Source organism: Populus alba, chromosome 1, assembly GCF_005239225.2.
Source record: "Populus alba chromosome 1, ASM523922v2, whole genome shotgun sequence".
Taxonomy (NCBI): domain Eukaryota; kingdom Viridiplantae; phylum Streptophyta; class Magnoliopsida; order Malpighiales; family Salicaceae; genus Populus; species Populus alba.
This window is the reverse complement of record NC_133284.1, coordinates 15,469,053-15,490,518: the sequence shown is the minus strand read 5'-3', so window position 1 is coordinate 15,490,518 and position 21,466 is coordinate 15,469,053. Positions and strand designations below refer to the sequence as shown.

Here is a 21,466-nt window from a genome sequence, read left to right as displayed (position 1 = left end):
TAAAAATAAATACTAAAATTTTTTCAGTAAATAAAAATAATTGTGTATATTTTTCTCTCTTTTTGAAAATTCTTAATATTGTTATTAACCAAGTTGTATTTTTTTTTTAATTAAATTAAAAAAAACACCAATCACATAATCTTATTTTATTGATATATTGAAAGATTTCATTTTTATATTGCATTGTTGTGCATAATTTCTCATTTTATTATAGACAAAATTGTTCAATAAACAATACTATTTTTTATTTTTTATTTTGATCACTAAATTTTTTTTAACTTTATTTTTTTTAATGTGATATTTGTTATATTTTATGTGTTGATGTTTTTAGTAAGTTTCATAATTGAATCAGGGGACAATTTCATAAAATAAAATTTCAAATTTATAGTGTTAAAAAAACCTCAAAGAAAAAGGGACAAAAAAAAATATATTAATGAAGCTTTTTTAATTTGCACAAATAAGTTCGCTTTGCTCCCAATACTTTTCATTTACTCTTTATAGCTTTAGTAATTTTAAGTTTAAGCTTTAAACTTTATTTGTTTCATATTTTAATATTGTGTTTTAAGATATGGAAGAAAAGTCACTAGAAAAATAAAGAATAGAGTTTTATAGCCTATTTAAATGTCTTGTAAACCTCTTGAGGTGAGAGCCACCATACATTCATTTTTTTAGTGAATAAAATCATGAATTAAAAGTTTACATTTGCAGCTATCTTTGTTCATCAAATCTTTATATGTTTCATGTGTTATTGTTGTCCTATTACCTTCAGCAACATCAATTTTTTATTGATTTAAGAGTGGTTAGATATCAAAATGGGATTATGTATGTGTTTAAGATGTTTTTTGGATGTTTTTAGATAAAATGATTGTAAATTGATTTTTAAAATCCAAAAACTTGGACCTTGACTTTTCAGCCATCTTCGGTGACAATAATTTTTACCAATAGATGACATTGTGTGTGTTTATTTTTTTTATAAATAGGGTGGGCAATACATTATCCACCATATAAACAAAATTAAAAGCTAGAAAACTAGGCTCGCATGCACTTAGGATTCTTTGTATTGGGCTTGGAAATTTGACCCAACCTTCCAGACCTCACCTCTTAGTTTTTTTTTACACAAACCCTTAATGAATATACAAAAAAATAAATATTATATTGTGTTAACAAAAAAAATTACATTATGTTTTTTTTTTATCTTCAATTCAATATAAAATATCAAGACATTTAGAACATAACAAGTTTTTTTTAATTAAAAAAAAAACTTATGATAAAAAAAATAAAGAAAGAAAAAAGAAAAAGAAAGGCATTACTAAGGAAATGTAGTTTAAATCAAAGATATATATATATTTGCTTATTTTAAATTATTCAATTTTTATAAAATATTTTTTAATTGCCTTTAATTCTAATTAAAAACCATCCTACTAATAAATAAAGTATTTTGATTAAAAAAAATGCATAAATAAGAAAAGAATAATCTATGGGTAAATAAGTAGTATTATATACTACAATTTCAAAAAACAAACAAATAATACAATGAATACAAACAAGAAAAAATTAAATAAATTCATAAACTCAACACATCTTTAACATTACCACTAATAATTTGACTCACCATAGCAACAAAGTTTCAAGAAACCGACAACAAAATTAACAATATAATTGCAACATTCAAACAAAATAATTAAGAAAAAATCTTGATACCCTTACTATAAATTCACATAGTAACATTTTTATTCACTCCTTGAAAAAAAAGATTAAATTCATTTATAAATTAAATAGAACAAGATATTTATAAATATATTTGTTATATTTTTTTATAAAATTTCATTTAAGTTTTACTTGATTTTCAAATATCATTATAACAATTTTTTCTACTATTAGCAGATTTTTTTGTGCAATCCTACATAATATTTGCTTTTTTGAGTTTTATTCAATCACATCCCTATATTTTTTTATGTTTATTATTGTTTAATCAAATAAAGAATTTGTTTTTTAAAAAAAAACACAATCACTAAACTTAACCAAGGCATGGGCTATTATGTGAAATTAGATGTCTTGATTTGCATTTATCTCTCAACCTTTTGGTTTAGCCTTAGGTTGGCGTCAATAACCCTATCTTTCATTTATTCACACATTTGATTCTTGATTTATTTAATTAAATATATGCATTAGCATTTCAATTCACAAGTACTATTTTTTTATGTAAGAATAGGGGTTTAAAATGTATGCACATTCATTTTGTATTAAATAACTTTTGATCCAACTTATGGAGAAGCACAAGTAAACTAACTAAATATTATTTTATTTAATATTGTTCAATTTTTGTTGTGTTTTCAAATGTGATTATGGAGGTTATTTTAAAATATTATCAAGTTTTTTTTTTTGTGCAACCCATTGTAGTCATTCTTTATATATTTCATTTGGTTGCTTTACTATGATCTTTTATTTTTGTTATCGTATAATTAAATAAAAAATAAATTTATTTATTAAACCTAGTTGGATTTGTGACTCGTGTCACACTTATATCAACACAAGATGTTGTCACCTCAAAAAAATATATATATATAATAGTCTTCAGATTTTGTTTTAAGTCAATCCGAGTTTTGATCGATCGTATAGCCTGTTTTCAAATCTATGTCTATCTCTTAATTTTACAGCTCAATCTTTGAAAAACACACATGTTGGCAATGCCATTATTTTTTCTTGTGTGTTTTATTTTGTTTTATTTAATTTTTAGTATATCGCTAGCCAATAATCCAGTGATTTACTTTATCTAAACAACATAGTAATTTAAAGATTGTGAAGTGAGAAAGCAAAAAAAGAGAAAAACAAAATATTTTAAAAGGAGAGTAAAAAGGATGAGAAAGTTGCAATAAAAAAAAATGTAAATAGAGGGTGGTGATTTTAACTGAGAGATCGGAGAATATAGAAATAAGAGGGGAAAGAAAATAGAGAGAGAATAAACGAGAGGATGTGAGAGGGAATAAAAGAGAGGATGCGTGACTCTATTCATTCGACTTAAAAGAGAATAAACTGTGTTTTCTTATTTCATCTTCTTTTAGTAATTCTATTGGAAATATATAAAAATAATTGAGTTTTAGTTTTTCTCTTTCTTAAAAATTCCTTAAAATAATTTAAATAAATTCAACAAATGACCACTTTAGTTTTCATCCGGAACCGTTAAAAAATTTAGAAACAAATAATGTTTTTGTTAGTGTTTTTTATCAATAAAAAAATAGTTTCTGAAATTAAATTCAATTTAAAATGTGATTTGAATTGTAATGATAACTTATTATGATTTTTATTTTTATAATAAAATATTAAATATATATTTAAATTCAATTATATTGTTCAAAATACATGTGAAAATAAATTGAACTAGCAATCTTGACTATTTTTCTCTTAAGTCATTTTTTTGTTACAACAAAATATTTTTTTCTTGCTATAAGGATCCTTATATTTACCACTTTTTAACTACTATCTTTGTGATATTTTTACCACCTTAATGTTAATTAATTTTTGAATTGAAAGGTCGTTGTTGTATTAATGATCCTAAAATAAAAGAATTCAATAATATTAGTAGATTAAGTGTATGAGCATACAAACTCCAAACTTAGAATCATCCATTAATAGCAAAGAAAATGAAACTTAAGTCATATGTGTTTTATTATAAATGTCAATTAAGGTTTTATATTATTATATTGCATTTAATATATCATTAAGTTTTTTAATTTAATCATGTTTTATAATAACAAGTTTAATAATTTAAGATATTTTTAATTTATTGTAAATGCTTGTTTTAAATACAGGTTTATAAAACAAACATATCTTTTAAAATTCTGAGAATTAATTGATATATTTAATTATTGAATTTAAGTTTTATGTGAAGAGACAGAAAATGATAGGCTTAGAGAATAAATCCAGCAACATGTGCGTATAACTCGTTTAGAACCACATTATATCCTTTTTTCAGTAAATTAACAATCAGTTATGCCAACAACTTTATCGAGTCTGGTAGTACCTAAAACCGGGAAAATGATAACTTTTGGTGGGGGTTAGAAAAAGGAAAGGAAAGAGATAGTGGAGGGTTTTGTAAAAAATAAATTTTTTTTTTTTTAAGGATATTTTTGGAGTGTTATTTTAAATGTTAATTCCAAGAGGAATTACTGAAGCAAAAGAGAAGGTCTCCTTTTTTATTTGTTTTTGGTCATTTTTAGCAATTAAATTTCATTTGGAATTTAATTCCATAACTTTAAAAGTTTATAAATTAATGAAGTATTGGTTTAACAATTAAAATATTATTATATTCTGTAAGGGTGAAAATAGTTCGATTTATGAACTCTGAATAGAACTAGTCTCATCTTTTTAAAGGGTGTGAAGATATCAGGGTTAAAAAAAAAAAAAAAAAAAAAGTTTCCAAAACTAAGGTATTGACTTAACACTTGGAATTGAATTTTTCAATGGTGACAACCAACTTGTTTAGTGCATGGACCATCCAATCATATTAAATTACCTATATATATACAATTGATTTTTTTAAAATTAATACACGAATTAAATAGGCTTAATGATTTCGGCTATTAATTTCTCAATTTTCAAAAATAATCTCTAAACAACATTAAAAAAAAAACCATTATAAACTTCATGACTACTCTGATTCTCTTTATTTCATAGGAAAAAAGGCTACCGATATTCTTGCCCAGCTTTCCTTAACCTAAAAAATAAAAACAAAATCTTTTTTACTCGTATGCCTTATAAACAAAAAAAAAAAAAAAGCTTTAAACGACTAGTCTTTTACATGGCTTAAAAAAAGATTTGTCTTAAAGATTGATGCTTCCATGCATTCTCTTACAAGCTAAAACTTCAATCATTCTTTCTTTATTATTCTCTTGTTATCATTTTCATCGCATCATCCTTATACCATTCAAAGAACAAGGCTAATGGCTCTAGGAGCTTTATCGTTTTTTTTTTTTTTAAATTAATAAAATGACTCATTTGACCTTTAAGGAAAAGATTTTATAACTTAAATCAATGGGCCTTTACGTCTTTTTTTTAAGTCTTTTTGTAGTAATTAGATTTGTTGAGGGCCTTTTCGGTAATTTATTTAATATAGATATTATTTTAAAAAAACTTGGTTGACACATGCAATACATGTGCTAATACAAGATTTTTTTTGCATCTTTTGGATGGCGTAAGAAATGCTGTGAGATAAGTTTCTAATATAAATGAATTATTGCTAGTAGTAAAAATAACTTAAATTATAGATTTTATGTATAATTTTATAAATTAAATAGATTACGATGTAAGTTGAATATATTTTATGAGTAACATGTTTGATATTGTTATGTTAAGATCTGATATTAGTTCATGTTTAAACATTATGAAAAACAATAAAAGTAAGGATTAAGATTATATATTCCTTATTTTCTTTCAACCATTTGTATAAGATTAGAATTTTATATTTACTTGAAATTCTATATTTATAATAGTATAAGAGAGTGTTTGGCATTGCGTTTTGTAACTGCGTTTCGTCAAATTTTGAATTTTTTTTTTTTTGCTAAAATTGAGTTCGGTTTGTACTTTTCAGATCGTTTTTGATGTGCTGATCTTAAAAATGATTTTTAAAAAATAAAAAAACATCATTGGCATGCTTTTCGGCCACGAAAAGCTATTTGAAAAGCAACCGCTACCACAGGTAACTTAAAACAATGACGAGCCCTGTACACATAATTTATTCACATCTTTTAACTACTTATTGTTTTCTTTTGCTTATAATAATTTATTTTTTTATTTACAACTTTTGTTTATAGCTTTCTTTTCTTTGATGTTCTTTTCTAGCTTGTTATTTTTGGTATTTACCTTACTTTCCTTGTTAACCTGTAAAATTCAAGTTAAGAACCTCATAATTTTGTTTGATTAATAAGACTTTTATTTATCCTCGCTCAGGATGAAGTTTCTAATTATAGTTTTTTTTTTTATTGAAAAAAAAATGAAGAATAGATAATATATTGATTAAGGAATCAATAATCGATCATAACTTGATGAAAATCATCGATAAAATCAACAATATGAATATTAGACAAGAAAAGCAATCACATCAATACAATATATTAAAATAATTAAGGAAACAAGTTTAGTTGAAAACTAGCTGTATCTATTTAAAATGCAGAAAAAGAATGTGAGGACATGATTTTTATTACCACGAAAAGTTTCAACTATTAATTGAAAATATGATATGTGCTTTTAATATATATATAAAAAATAGAATTATATTAGTTAATAAAAATTAAGTCAGGAAGTTGAGAGATAAATGTTAATTACGATATTTGATCTATGTCGTAGGAGTTCTTTAATTTTTTTTATTTAATCAAATAGAAATAATGTTTTTACAAAAATAGTAATAAGTTAAATTTCATTGAAACAAAATAATTTACTAATATAATTTTTTAATAATAATAGCTGATTCGATATGACTCAATTGACTTTACTGGTTAAAATACTACTTGTTAAAACCCAATTTTAACTTTAAAAAAAAAGAAGAAGAACAATTAAGATGAAGTCATTCTAACATTTTTTTACTCACACTTACACACATATATTAAGACAATAATGTCTTTGATTGACTCGGGTCAACCCAAGTTCACGCTCTAAACCCGTGACTCGGGTCATAAACTTAATTAAATTTAATAACTTTATTTTTTGAAGTCTTATTTTATTTAATCATGCAATAATAAAAATTAACATGTTAAAGGAAACAACCAATTAAAAGTTTTAAAAATAAAAAAACAAAAGCATTATAAAGAGCTATATAAAAAGATTGATTGTTAATGTTGTAAAAAGAATATTATAATCTTATTTAAAAAAGTAAAATTTAATAAGTATTTAATAAAATTAAATTATTAAATGAATTATTGGTCTACTTTTTTTTCTTTTTCATAAAATATGCGGGTGACTTTATTTTTTATAAGATAGAACAAAAGAAACATCATTTGTTTGCCTATATCTTAACCATTAAAGTGGTGTTTGGAAAATCATGTTATAGTTTGTTGGATCTACAAAACTATTTTTAACTAAAAATATCTTTAAGACCTTGACAAATTATTTTCTCAACTTAAAATACCAATAAATCAATCAAACAACACAAAAATAAACAAAAATTTTTTTTTTCCCTCTCAACTCCAATCTATTATTTTTGGTAAAATAAAAGCTAAAAATCACTTAAATAACACGTATCTCTTAAAGAAAAAATCACTACCACTAAAATTAGGTTTTTTTTTTGTTAATAAAATCTCACAACTTGATCAATTTCTCCAATATTTATTATTTTTTGATGAGTCTCTAAAAGGTAAAAATTTAAACTTAAAAAAACAAAAGAAAAAATGAAAATAAATCTAGTGGCTAAAATCCTTAGAAAGGCACCCAATGGATATATTTTTTAAAAAGCATGTATATTTTTCTTGTTGTCAACTTTAGCCCGTTCAATTTTTAATTTTTTACAAGCAATAAAAACATTTTTTTTAATTGATTTTTGTAAAATTAAGTATCGACCTAACCTAATATTTGACTTTTTTGTGATGACATGATAATCAAATACAAAGTAAAATAAAATAAAATATCAAATATAATTCTTAATAAAGACAAAATTAAACAAAAGTTTGAAGAGTTAAATTTTTTTTAAAGAACTTAGAAAAAAACACTATTACAAAGAAAATGAATGGAAAGTGAAATTTTTTTTAGCTTGGCAGGCGTTGTTTCTAATATTTGATCTGGAGGCCCATTGTAATCTTCAAAGTGCAAAGGGTTTTTGGTCTCTCGGCTTGAAAGTTGAAGTGGAAAAACCTCCCTCTCAACCTCCCTCGTAGAGCTTCTTCTCTCCTCTGACTGAGAGTACAGAATCCTCCTGAGAGGTGCACTTGCCACTTTAAAAGGAAAGGAAAGGAAAGGAAATGGAGGATGTCGAAATGGATGTGTCCAACAGCTACTCCGACCCCGAAGATCTTACCATAAGAGAACAGTTTCGCCGTTACGGGTGACTGCCTTCCTTCTTCCTTTTTTTTTTTATTTAACTTAAAATTGTTTAGCTAGGGTTCTTTCTTTTGTATTCTTTTCTTTGCGCTTCTCCAATTTTCGATATTTTGGCTAGTTTCAACTGTAATGACGGAATATATTGTGGTTGTTTGCTTGGTGGGTTCGCTTTGAAACGTGAAATATCAAAAGGAGTATATATTACCAAACCAATGTTGATGGATTTTTCGGTGCAATTTTTTGTTTTTATTTTTTTATGCGTACCTCTGTAAGAACTTCAAGAATCATGAATTATGTGCAGGAAAAGGCACTCGATATCAAGCGTTTCACCCCATCAAGATGGTCCCGTTTCCAAGTTCAGTGAGTCCAGGCTGTTGTATGATGGGAATAATATTCACAGCCCCACCAATGCTGCACTTATTCTAGAAAACATCAAGCAAGAGGTTGACAGCATTGAGACCTATCATTTTGAAGGTGCTACTACGCCTGCGAGGAATCAATCTGCAATCAAAAGGAGATCGTCTGTTGATAGCCGTGGTGGATTTTCAGAGGCTGATCTTGGTATTGATTCAGTTGCTCGATTTGGAAGCCAATCACTTAAAGCTTGCAAGATTGAGGATGATACATTGACGGATAGTGGAGAGACTACTTTTGGTTTGTTTGCGTCTCTTTTTGATTCTGCTATTCAAGGTACATTGAAGTGATTTTGTTATTTCTTTGCTTTAGGTTTGAAACTTAGAAAATATGAGATTGGTAAAAGGAAATATTTTGATTTTGGCATTTCATATCTGTGACCCTAGGCAATACATTGAGATATTCTGGTGACTAAGTTTAGAAAAAATAAGAGCAATTAATGAAAGATTAGAACTGGTTGATGCAGCTAGAAAAAAAAAGAAGAGGAACTAGGTGATGTTTGTTTAGTTACTGATGGAATTCTTTAGTTGGAAGAAGGAAGCACCCTGGACTGATGAGGACCATTTATATCAGAATAGAATTTTGACAAGTTTGGTCTTCAGCACTTTCTGTCTTCTATACACCATGCATGAGCTTACCTGCCATGTTTTAGAGAGGATGCTGAAGGGTGGGAGATGCTGTTATATGAGGCCTTATAGGATGTTGGTTCTGAGGCTTGGGGACTGGAGTTTTGGCTTGGGTGGGGGAGAAGGTGGAGGGGGAGCAAACAGTTGTCAAAACCTGGATATCCTTTCTGTTTGCTATCATTTCTTTTTCATACATTACAAGTATAAACAAATGAATAGAATTTTTTTGGAAATAAATGCACACCACAACCTGGGCTCTCTTAATTGGCTATTATTAATCATGCAACATGTATATAGCTGTTTAACTGGTTAGCCATGCACAGTACATTAGTTATAATGTCTTAGTCTGATTCTGCAGGGTTGATGCCAATTCGTGATCTCATTTTAAGATTTGAAAAATCATGCCGGGATGTTTCAGAGTCCATTAGGTGAGTTTGATGCTGGGGTAGAATATTGAGTTTCTATTATGTAATCCGTTGCTCTATATTGTCATGAGTAGGATAGATGGATGTAATTTAACAACTTTTAATTCATTCACTTGCAATAGAATTCCTTCTGTAATGATGAGCTTTACAGTTAAAAGAGAAGTTTTAAGTGCTATTATTTCAACAGGTATGGGCCCAATATATGGCATCGGGTTGTAGAGGACAAATTGATGAGACAGAAGGCTCAGTTATTGCTTGACGAGGCTGCTACCTGGTCTCTCCTTTGGTACCTCTATGGGAAAGGCAATCAACCCTTATCCTCTAATACTTCCCTGCTTGAAATTGATGCTTGTGATGATCAAGTGTTCCATAATTTTTATGGTTTATCAAGTCTCTTAAAGTTCTTTGGCTTGAATCTTGAGGTTGCATATTGCTCTTCCATGTTACAGTGTGTGTTGGTGGGGGGGGGTGGGTGGTGTTGGGTGGGTGCTTGTGACTTGGTTGGGGGGGGGGGGAGTTCTTGTGCATGTTTGCTTAGGTGCATTTATGATTTGGGTTATGGCCTTTATTTTTCTGTTGTGCACTTGTCATTAATCTTCATGTGTGAATTTACTCTTATCAAAAATTTGCAGTGTCTTTTAAGTGGTGGTGACATTATATCATCCTTGATGCTTGTCTGATGATGCAAAAGGGATAGATAAATGTTACTTTCTGATAATTCATATTATAATATTGCAATAAGTTCATCCGCTTATGTGGGAGTAACAAGATATGTACTCTTGATGTTAGTCAACTAGCAATTTTGAGGTTTTCAATAAGGCATTGGTGGTGATGCCAATTCGGTATTAGGTGGTTTATTTTCTCCAACTTTCTTGGTTCTGTGTTTCTGTCAAATCCCATCCCATTGAGCATTGAAGTTTATGAACAACATTTTTCATTTTTCTTGCAGTTACAGAGGAGCCCCCTGAAGAGCTGATTGTGGTATCTTCATTTCCATTAACAGGACAAATTATCTCTATGTTTCCAAAACTGCCATTATTTTTAACTCTTTTAAAAGGTTTAAACTGTGTATTCTCATTTCAACATGTTGGCTTATAACAGTCACCATCAACATCACATTTGGAGGCTTGCCAGTTTGTTGTGAATGACCATACAGCACAGTTGTGCCTTCGAATCCTTCAATGGCTGGAAGGGTTAGCCTCTAAAGCCCTTGATTTGGAAAGCAAGGTGATCAGTTTCCTCAAATTTCATTAAATAGAACATTTCATCCCTAGAAATGCATTGGAGTTCTGCAGAACACTTGTTGAGATAGTCATTCTTGTCCGTTTCTCTTTTAATTGATGAGAGTAGGTGGGTGGTTTTGTTAGGTTTTCTCTACCCTGCATATGTAGTATGTTTTTTTTCTTCCTGTTTCTTATCCTGGTATGTGATATTGAATCAGAAGGTGGTTTTAGATGTAATGGGTATGGCATTTAAGCTAAATTATAAATTGGGGATCATTCATGGATTGAGATTGTGAAATAATTAGTGACAGGCTAGCACCATCTCTTATTTAACTACAGCCATTTTATTATTATTTGCTGAAAGTCATGACTTTAAGTAAATTAGAGTAAACAGTTGAGTTTGAGTCCTATGCACTAATAGCCCCCCTGGGAACTGGATCAAGTCTTGTTGAATTTGTAGTCTGATGTGTTATGAGCAAGTATTTATCAAATTAGTAGTGGAGGTATCCCAGTGTTTGTAAAATATAGAAAAAGAAATATTGGAGTCAGTCTTCACTTTGTGGATCGGATATGGTATTGTAGGATATGACTTTTAAGTCAAGGATTGGATAGTAATAGATGTAATGCAACTGGAAGGAAAAATTTATTTGTGCTCATGGTGTTTCCTGATTTTGGTGGGAAGAATCTAATAGCTAGTCATTTTCATCAATGAAAAACCTCTGCTATTTTCACTCCCTTGGATTCTTTCAACCAAGTATTTCATCCATAATCTGCTTTTTGTTTAACTATGCTGAAATACAATGTCCCAAAAACTCTCTAACTTGTTATAGGATAGATATATTCATGATGTCTTTCACCTCTTATGTGTGCTTTATTGGATGAAATTCATTATCTTCCAAAAAAAGAGAGATTCTCTTGCATGCCTGACTTTTCTTATTGAACGTGCTTTGCTGTCCTATAGTCTGGTTTTGGAACATAATAGGAGCTTTGGGTTTGATTTCTGAACTTATGGACATATGCATTCAACAAACGCGACTGATAACTCTTCTGGAGGAGATTTACATATTGAAAGTGGCAAACTTTACCCTTTTCTCAACGACTGATCATGCATGTGTTTTGTTGGAATTTGGTCTTAATTTGACCGTGTTGGGAAAACCAGGTTCAGCATTCAAGCATCATGATGTCTGAGTTGCTGCTGAAAGTTTTGATAGTTCACTGGCTTTGTTTGACAGGGTATTTATTAATGATTGCAGGTGCAAGGATCTCATGTTGGTACCTATCTTCCAAAGTCAGGAATTTGGCACCAGACACAACGGTTTCTACAGAAAGGTGCCTCCAATACAAATACTGTTCAACACTTGGATTTTGATGCTCCAACCCGAGAACATGCGCATCAGTTACTGGATGACAAAGTAATATTGTACTTTTAACTTAATAATTATATGAATCTTATTTTAACTAGTGTTGGTATCTCCTAATATGGTACCTGTGGTGTTTCCATAAGTTAAGTTTGCTCATATTATTGTGCATTTAATGAAAATAATTTTGAAATAGAATATGAAAGAGAGGAAATTGGAGTGGAAATTAATTTAGATTTTGACAGGATTGTGGTGAGAGTGCTCTAAGTACTAAGTTGTAGCATTCTAATAACTTTTAAATCTGTAATAATATGCCTACGTGGCTACGCAGAAACAAGATGAATCTCTTCTGGAGGATATCTGGACCCTATTGAGGGCTGGAAGACTGGAAAAGGCACTAGACCTTTGCCGCTCAGCTGGACAGGTAATCAAAGTCTTAGAGGTTTGAGTTAACATAAATTTCAAATTGTGGTTTCCCTCACCTGTTCTTGATACATGCTTCAATTTTGGGCAGCCATGGAGAGCTGCAACTTTATGTCCATTTGGAGGATTGGACCTTGTTCCTTCTGTTGAAGCCCTGGTGAAAAATGGGAAGAACAGAAGGCTGCAAGCCATTGAATTAGAAAGTGGCATTGGTCACCAATGGCATTTATGGAAATGGGCTTCCTATTGTGCGTCAGAGGTAAGGTTGACCAAAGTAGATCAACTAGCCTTTTGCCCTTGCATTCAGTTTCTCGTGTGTAACCTTTATTTCAACTGCCCTTTCTTCTGTTCATATTATAGCAGTCTTCTTTTGTCACCATTTCAGGTAATTTTTCCAAGTTTCTTTGTTAAAGATTTTTCATATGAACCTTTTGCACTTTGTTTTCAAAAGAGATGTTGCTATTGTGTTAATCCAGTGATTTATGCCCATGTAGAGATGTACTGGCATGTTGATCAGGTGTCTAATGTTTTCGTTATGGATGCACTATATCAATTGTGTTCATCTGATTTGACTTATTTTTTCTTGTCATCTTTATCCTGAAGAAAATTGCTGAGCAAAATGGTGGGAAATATGAAGTAGCTGTATATGCAGCACAATGCAGCAACTTGAAGCGGATACTTCCAATCTGTACAAACTGGGAGGTATATTTCTCTGATATGCAAATTTGAAAGGAATTTCTTTCTTCTCACGAAACTTTTTAACTATTTATTATATTACTTCAAAATCATACTTGCTCATCAAGTGTTGACATTATTATCGTGGGAAAAAATGAAAGAATTTTTGTTAACTTTGCACAAAAAGGTGGCGCGCACATTGACAGGAAGAAAATTATTTTATTTCTTTTGACTACTTCCTACTGCAATGGCATGAAATCTGATGCTCAATATGTCTGCAGTCAGCATGCTGGGCAATGTCAAAGTCTTGGCTTGATGCTCGGGTGGACTTAGAACTAGCTCACTCACAACCAGGAAGAACGGTGCAGCTTAAAAGCTATGGAGATGTTGGCGATGGAAGTCCTGGACAAATTGATGGTGCTGCTCATGCAGCTGGACCAGAAAATTGGCCACAACAAGTTCTGAACCAGCAACCACGGAACCTTTCAGCACTTCTTCAGAAACTCCACTCAGGGTAATTTTAATCTGCTAATTCAATTTGTTAATGTATTATTGCATAATATGCATTGGTATTTGATTTAGCTATTTTCTGCATGATTTAGTGAACTGGTTAATGAAGCGGTTAGTCGGGGATGCAAGGAGCAGCACCGGCAAATTGAGGTTTTTGAAGACAATTAGTTACTTGCATATGGATTTTCATTTGATATCTCAATTTTTTTTCTACTTTTGAATAGATTGAGCAGTGATCACTTTGACTTCCTTTTTCCTTATCTCGAGGACGATGTCTTGTACTCCATTTTGCAATCCATATCTTCATTCCTGTTAAAAATCTTCTCAAGTCTAAAAAAAAAAAAAAAAAAAAAAACAATTTCCTAATCCTTGAATGCAACCTTGACAATTTTTGCTTTGTGTTTTGTGCTAGAACAAAGATATTCTTTTGTAAATAGAATTAATTTTTGTTTGTCATATCAATTGAAACTTTTTGGCTGCTCCTCCCTGACCATACATTGCTTGACAGATGGATTTAATGTTAGGGAATATACCACATCTTCTAGACATGATCTGGTCATGGATAGCACCTTCAGAGGATGATCAAAATATCTTCAGGTGATGTCTTTTGAGTTCTTTTTGTTTAAATTAAAACCCTTAAAGGAGTTTCAAGTTGAGTTTTTGATTACTTTTTCATTACACTTCTCTTTTGGTCAGTTCAGGGAAAAAGACAAGTGTTTCCTGGACATCTTCTTTTTTTCTTTTGTATCATACAAGTTTACAATTTTGTTTATTTCTTATTTGTTATTGTAACTTATTAGCTTGTTAACAACCGTGCATTGTGGTTGCTATCAGGCCACATGGCGATTCTCAGATGATTCGTTTTGGTGCTCACCTAGTGCTTGTGCTGAGGTACTTACATGCTGAGGAAATGCAGGATTCTTTTAGAGAGAAGCTCATGACTGTTGGTGATCTCATTCTTCATATGTAAGTATTCTGGTTAAGTCACGTCAAGTAGTTTTTAGATTGCATTCAGAGCATCGTTTTGGTTTTCAAAATAGTCCCAAAACTCATTCACAGTATCAGGACATGTACATTTCCTACATGTGTTTGACATGGCATGGATCATTCCAAGAGTGCAGCGGCTCCTGGACAAGTTCCTTCATATCTGTGTTATATCATGGAGAGTGTGGCTTCTCGTTTTGTGAAGCCCAAGTTGCTCTGGTAATTTCTCATAGTTGGAAATTCCAAATTTCAGGTATGTGATGTTTCTGTTCACAAAGCAACATGAGGAGTTGGTTGGGATATACGCTTCTCAGCTTGCACGTCACCGTTGCATTGACCTCTTTGTGCATATGATGGAGCTGAGGCTAAATAGCAGGTAACAATGAATGGTTATTAATGTTGTCTTTACAAGCTTCCTTCTCCTTTGGTGTCTATTAGTGGGTCCTAATGCTAGGTACAATTGTAGAAGTATCAGGCTTGCAACCATAAGATGCAAGTTCAAGTCTTAATAACATCCATTTTGATGAAAAAGAGTTCAAGGGTGTCTAAAATTTCATTCCGATGTCCCTCCTTGTGTGGACCCAACAACAGGAAAATGGCCTTCTAATATTATTACTCAAAAGAACTCAGTTATATTTGATCAGAGCTGTTAAAAGCAATTAGCAGACATTTGGGATGCATAATGAGATGGTTAACTATTCAGGAAGAAATCCTTTGCCAATGGACTTTTGTTTAATTATAACCTTGTACAAAAAAAATTCAATGCCAACCCTTAACTGTTCTAAGGGTTTTAAAATGAACAGGAAGCACTAAGCTGTCGTTATGGTTAGGACCTGCATTTATTTGCACAATGACATGCTAATTATTTTTCTTTTTTCTTGACAAGTAGTGTGCATGTCAAATATAAAATTTTCCTTTCTGCTATGGAATATTTGCCATTTTCTTCTGAGGATGATTCAAAAGGAAGTTTTGAAGAAATTATTGAGAGGTATGAGTTAGTTAAGCAAAATGTTTTCAATTGTGAGGAAGATAAACAAAAAGTTCTAAAGTGTAAGTGGGGTCTCTATTTACAACAGGATTCTGTTAAGATCTCGGGAAGTTAAAGGTGGAAAATATGACAAGTCATCAGATGTTGCAGAGCAGCACCGGTTGCAGAGTCTTGAAAAAGCTACATCAATCCAATGGCTCTGCTTTACACCACCCTCCACAATTACCAACGTGAAAGAAGTCAGCGTGAAACTTCTTCTGCGGGCATTGACACACAGGTTTTTAAACTACATTTGGCAATTCTACATCTTTAATGTTTTTAAATGGATAAACAATTGATTCTCAGTATTGCAATGGAAATCTTCCAAACATTCCAACGCATATGAACAAACCCAGTTGTTGTTGACTCAAAAGATTTAAGACATTGAGATTGTTGAAATCATAATTTGCAATGTGATTTGAATGATATAACTGCATGTGTCATGGATTTATGCTTCAGCAAATCAAGAGGAGCTCTAAGCTCAATCATTGTGGTAGACTAAAAAAGAATAAAATAGAAGATAAAAACCCTTTCTCAACCTCGTATATAGTTGCAATGACAGAAAAAAACTAACTGTTTGAGATAGAAGAACCAGGCTCTGGTTTCTTTTTTCATGTTCTATTTACTAAACTAATCAAGTTTTTCATTTCCAGTATTCTCTACTCATAGATGTCCTATATCACCCAAATTTAGATTTGACTATGAAAGTGATATTTGGAATGGGAAGGTACACACAAAACAGTGATTAGATGCAAAGATGTAAGAAGAAGATAATAGAGCTATATATTTCCTTGTGACTTCTTCTGTACTTGCTGCTAGGTATGGGAACATGAAGCATATAGTGGGCCTTGTGCCCATCTTTTTGACTTTCTCGTACATTTACTTTAGGTCTTTTGTTTTTCTTATGTCGTAGGAAATAAAAAGCAATCGACAAGCCTTCCCATTTATATCTTTTTTGAACAAGAATTGGTGAAATGTCCACCCCTCCCCCCAATCAATTGTTGCTTTGGATATTTTTCAAAATACAAAATAGTTTTAAATTCTTTACATATGTTATGTTTGAATGGAACTTACAATCGTTACAAATAATGAAACACAGTATTTTAAAAGGTTTCTTAGGCATGCGTCCTTTAGAATTCTATTCATAATAATTTTGCATAGAACATCTATATGCCTTTTTAACAAATATAGCTGTACATTTTCAAAATTATTTCAGGTAGTATGCTAGATCTTACAGTTTCACTATCCATTTTTACTATTTGATTTTGCAGACGCTTCAGTGATTTTAGGCCAGCAAGCTATTTTAACAACCTTGACTGAATTGATTGCTATTTCATCACCTAATTGTTGCTTGCTAATGGAAAAACATTGTTAAAAACAAAAAATTATCCCTTTTCTCCTTTGTTATGTAGCTCCTCTCGTGGGTTGAGTTTTTTAGCTATTGTTCCTTTTTGTAGCAATATATTGTTCAGGGAATTTGCTCTGATTTCTATGTGGAGAGTGCCAGCAATGCCAATAGGTGCACATGCATTGCTAAGTTTACTTGCTGAGCCTTTGAAGCAGCTTTCAGAACTACCAAATACTCTTGAGGATTATGTTTCTGAGAATCTGAAAGAGTTTCAAGATTGGGTATGTGTCATGTATATCTCTTTATCATTCATATTCTTTGTAGATTCTGATATTTAGTTGGTTTTGTAACCAATTATCATTAATTGTTAGAGTGAGTACTACTCCTCTGATGCAACTTATCGCAACTGGCTCAAAATTGAGCTTGAGAATGGTGAGGTTCCTCCCCTTGAACTCTCAATGGAGGATAAACAAAGAGCCACAGCAGCAGCCAAAGAGACATTGAATTCTTCTATGTCATTGTTATTAAGTAAGTGAATTCAACCAGCCTTTTCGTTTATGCACCACAAACACACACTTGACAGAAGACTGGTAAGCATGTATTCTAACAAAATAGTTTCCATTGAAGACTGGATTTCTGCCTGTCTCATTCTGATATTCAATGCTGCAGGAAAAGGAAATCCTTGGTTGGCTTCTCCTGATGATGAGAAATTTGAATCAACAATGCTTGTATTCCTTGAATTGCATGCCACTGCTATGCTTTGTCTGCCATCTGGTGAATGTATGCATCCAGACGCCACCATTTGCACTGCATTAATGAGTGCCCTTTACAGTTCAGTGTGTGAGGAAGTTGTATTACGCCGCCAATTAATGGTATGTTGTTTTTTCTGTTGAAAAAGAAAGTGACCTCTGATATTCATATAGACAATTTTGAAGTTTAAGTCTTCTGTTAAGGTTTTTGAATGAGCTGGTCCATAAAATGAATGGCATGCATCATATGATGATTAATTTCTGAGTACCTACTGTATTTTCTTAGAGGCTACCTTTACAGATTGTGGGGATATTATGGCATGCGTTGTGTAATTTCTGAATACCTATTGGTTATTCTTAGAGGCTACCTTTTACAGATTGTGGGGGAAATAATGTACTCCACACTTTTTTGTGTCATCCTTTTTTCAGTTAATTTTCTGTCCTTTGCTCATGACCTGAGTTGTTATTGCAGGTGAATGTTACCATTTCACCTAGGGACAATTATTGCATTGAGATTGTTCTTCGCTGTTTGGCAGTAGAGGGTGATGGACTTGGATCACACCAAGTTAATGATGGTGGTGTTCTGGGTACTGTCATGGCAGCTGGCTTCAAAGGTTAGAAATTATCAATTGATTAAATGATGCTTGGACTTTTGAATTTTCCACTGAATATACAGTGGTGTCCATGCAGTTCTTCCTTGTTTAGCTGAGGTATGATGTGAATGCGCACCAAAGCATGTGTTCATGGTGTTCATGTGTGCACTCATGCACAAATGTATCCATAACTATATATAAATGCTCAAATTTTGTTGAAACAATTGATTTGCCAAGATTACCCTTGATTCTGACTTTATCAAAATGTTCTCTCTGTTAATTTTTGAAGAATAAAATACTTGCCTTTATTTTAATATGAATGCATATTTAAATCTTTTTGTTTACAATACTCCTGGTTCTCCTTCTCTCCTATCCCTATTTTCCATTGTTAATAACTTAGCCATATCATAGGTTTGTTGGTTTTTTTATGGATCATACTTCTGCTTTTTTAAAGGATTTTTAAGGAGCAAGCACAAATTACTATGGCTCTTGTATGGGTGTGCTGTTTAACTTTTAAACCATAAATAACACTATTTTTTAATTGTTGTTAAATTTTTAGAACCTAATGTATATCTCTAGCTATGAATTAAAGGGTTTTACAAGTTAAAGATTTTTGAATATGCTTAATCTTAGAGTTGGAACTAAAACCCAAAGTCCTAAACAGGCATAAAGTATAAGGTTTCCTTTAATTGAAACTGTATTGCTGCTTCTATTCTCTAAAGGCATGGTTAAGTATAGTATATATGAACAGAGTCTCTGTTTTGTCATATTTAATGCATGATTGATGATTGAGATTGCAACTGGTAAGTAATATAAAATTGTCAATCTTCAATGGTTTCAGGAAAGATTTTTTTATTCAAATAAATAGTTGTAAAATCTGAGATATTGCAATTAGTGAAAAATTGACCTTGGATTAGTATAATTTATTGTAGAAATAGAATGAATCAAGTTTGATTCTTTATTTGAAAAGATTCTTAGCCTCGCATGGTGATTTGATGGCATTTGGGTCCTTTTGCATGCACAATCGAGATTTATGGTTTGATATCTATTGTTTTGAAAAATCTTAAACCATGTCATTAACCTTTTGGTTCTCTATTCTTTGCTTGTTACTACCTAATTCGTTTTTGCTACAATTTCTTTCAGAACTATTACTTCTACGGTAGTCTTCTCAAGAAATCCTAGACTCTGCTATATATGAAAGTGAAATACTTTCCTGTGTTATGTTAGCAATCAATTGTTAAATTTAAGTTCCTAAAAAAATAGTGTATATTATTTAAGTTAGATTCATAAAATTGATTTGTTATATTATTTTTTTGATAACTTGAATAATACATGTGCAAATGTTCATACCAAAATGACTGGTCAAAGAAAAAGTATAAATAATTTGTGAAAGAGTAGTTGTTAATGGAAATTTTTATTTGTTGTGCTAATTGGTATGACAAAAGTAAATGAAATGGTATTACAGAAGGGAACTATTATGGCATAACATATGTTTTTATGTATGAGCTATGGTTTCATTTATGTACTGCTAATTGGATTTAAACTTATCTAATGTAGGTGAGCTTGCTCGGTTCCAAGCTGGGGTCACAATGGAGATATCCAGATTAGATGCTTGGTATACAAGTGCAGATGGTACTTTGGAAGGCCCAGCAACATATATTGTGCGGGGCCTTTGTCGTAGGTGCTGTCTTCCAGAAATCATTCTTCGATGTATGCAGGTAATCTCTACTTTGGAACAGAGAAGCTGTTGTATCCATTTATGATTAAGTTTGTGTCTTGTTTACCCTTTAGTAGGATAGCTCTCAATTTCATTTTATCAAAACTCACAGTATTGCCATTTCTCATTTTTCTGTGTTGCCACTAATGATATCCGCTCCTCAGGTTTCTGTTTCACTAATGGAGTCGGGTAATCCGCCGGAATGCCACGATGAGTTGATGGAACTCGTTGCTTGCCCAGATACTGGGTTTCTTCAATTGTTTAGTCAGCAACAATTGCAGGTGAGTAAATTATTAGGTCTGCTTGTTAGTGGATGAGAAAATAAACTCGAGCTTGAGGCTCATAAATGCAGCAATATTTCCCATTTGGGTTTCTCTCTATGCATACTGGTGTCAATTGCAATATTTGTGCACGCACTTTGATCATCAAGTAATATGAACAGACATCTGTGAAGATTTATGACGTAACTGCTTTTATTGGCTACAACGTTTGCATTTTTAGTACATGCTGTGTTGCACAGCACTAAAGTTTTGACAAATCATGTCACTTTTGCGATAAACTTTCTTCAAATTGAATTGCCTTTTCTTTTCCAAACTTCTTGATTTTTCATTCAGATTTTCCTTTTCCTTTTCCCTCCTTTTGTTATTAGTTTGAAAAATGGGGTAGGAGGGTGGGGTGTCTGTGTCACATTAGCTTCAGCTAACATTGTTCAATCGCTGGACTTTCAGGAGTTTCTATTATTTGAGAGGGAATATGAAATATGCAATATGGAGCTTCAGGAGGAACTTACATCTTGACGTTTTGCACTTTTGAAATCAGGTCGTGGTGCTTATTTATAAACTTACCTCAACCTGATGTAGTTGGGTAACCAATAGCATTATATAGGAGAGAACTTGAACTTTTTATCTACTTTGTAGAGTTTTTTGCTGTTCTTTTTTCTTCTTCTGGCACAGCTGTAATTTCGATAATGTGAAATGCATTTTTTCCTCCTTGTTTTTCCTGTTATTAAAGCCCTGCCCCTGCACCTCTGTGAGCATGAATGAATGTGAAAAACATTCGTCGCTTGTGATCCCGTACCGATATAGGGTATTTACCAGTAGTTTGGTATTTGTTCCGCCCCATTAATGCATGAATCCTACTATAGTGATTACCATGCAATATCATCCAGGATGCTTGTTGGGTTTCCTTGGAGGTATTCCTTAACGAGAGCTTCCAATGCTGTACAAAGTATGCTAGTATATGGTCATACCTGTAGCAATGTATCGATACTTTTAGCTTTAATTATATTTTTCTGAAGCAAATCATGGGGAGCTTTTGGATTCCTGTGATTTATCTGTGGATTAGCTCCTGATGATGCGCCAGGTTGTCT

The 21,466-nt window shown here is 31.6% G+C and overlaps 1 protein-coding gene across 1 annotated transcript; it reads left to right on the top strand.

Moving 5' to 3' along the window:
- The first annotated feature begins 7,772 nt into the window (after nt 1–7,772).
- Nucleotides 7,773–21,094, top strand: LOC118034804 (nuclear pore complex protein NUP107). Its single transcript, XM_035040217.2, has 24 exons — nt 7,773–8,029; nt 8,327–8,715; nt 9,424–9,493; nt 9,678–9,793; nt 10,440–10,471; nt 10,592–10,717; nt 11,967–12,125; nt 12,403–12,495; nt 12,586–12,753; nt 13,098–13,196; nt 13,451–13,683; nt 13,772–13,829; nt 14,188–14,276; nt 14,514–14,645; nt 14,917–15,039; nt 15,553–15,651; nt 15,740–15,928; nt 17,148–17,319; nt 17,410–17,566; nt 17,708–17,910; nt 18,260–18,401; nt 19,938–20,098; nt 20,262–20,378; nt 20,826–21,094. The coding sequence occupies exons 1-24, from the start codon at nt 7,947–7,949 to the stop codon at nt 20,892–20,894; spliced, it is 3,279 nt and encodes a 1,092-aa protein (XP_034896108.1). The 5' UTR covers nt 7,773–7,946; the 3' UTR covers nt 20,895–21,094.
- Nucleotides 21,095–21,466: the final 372 nt, after the last annotated feature.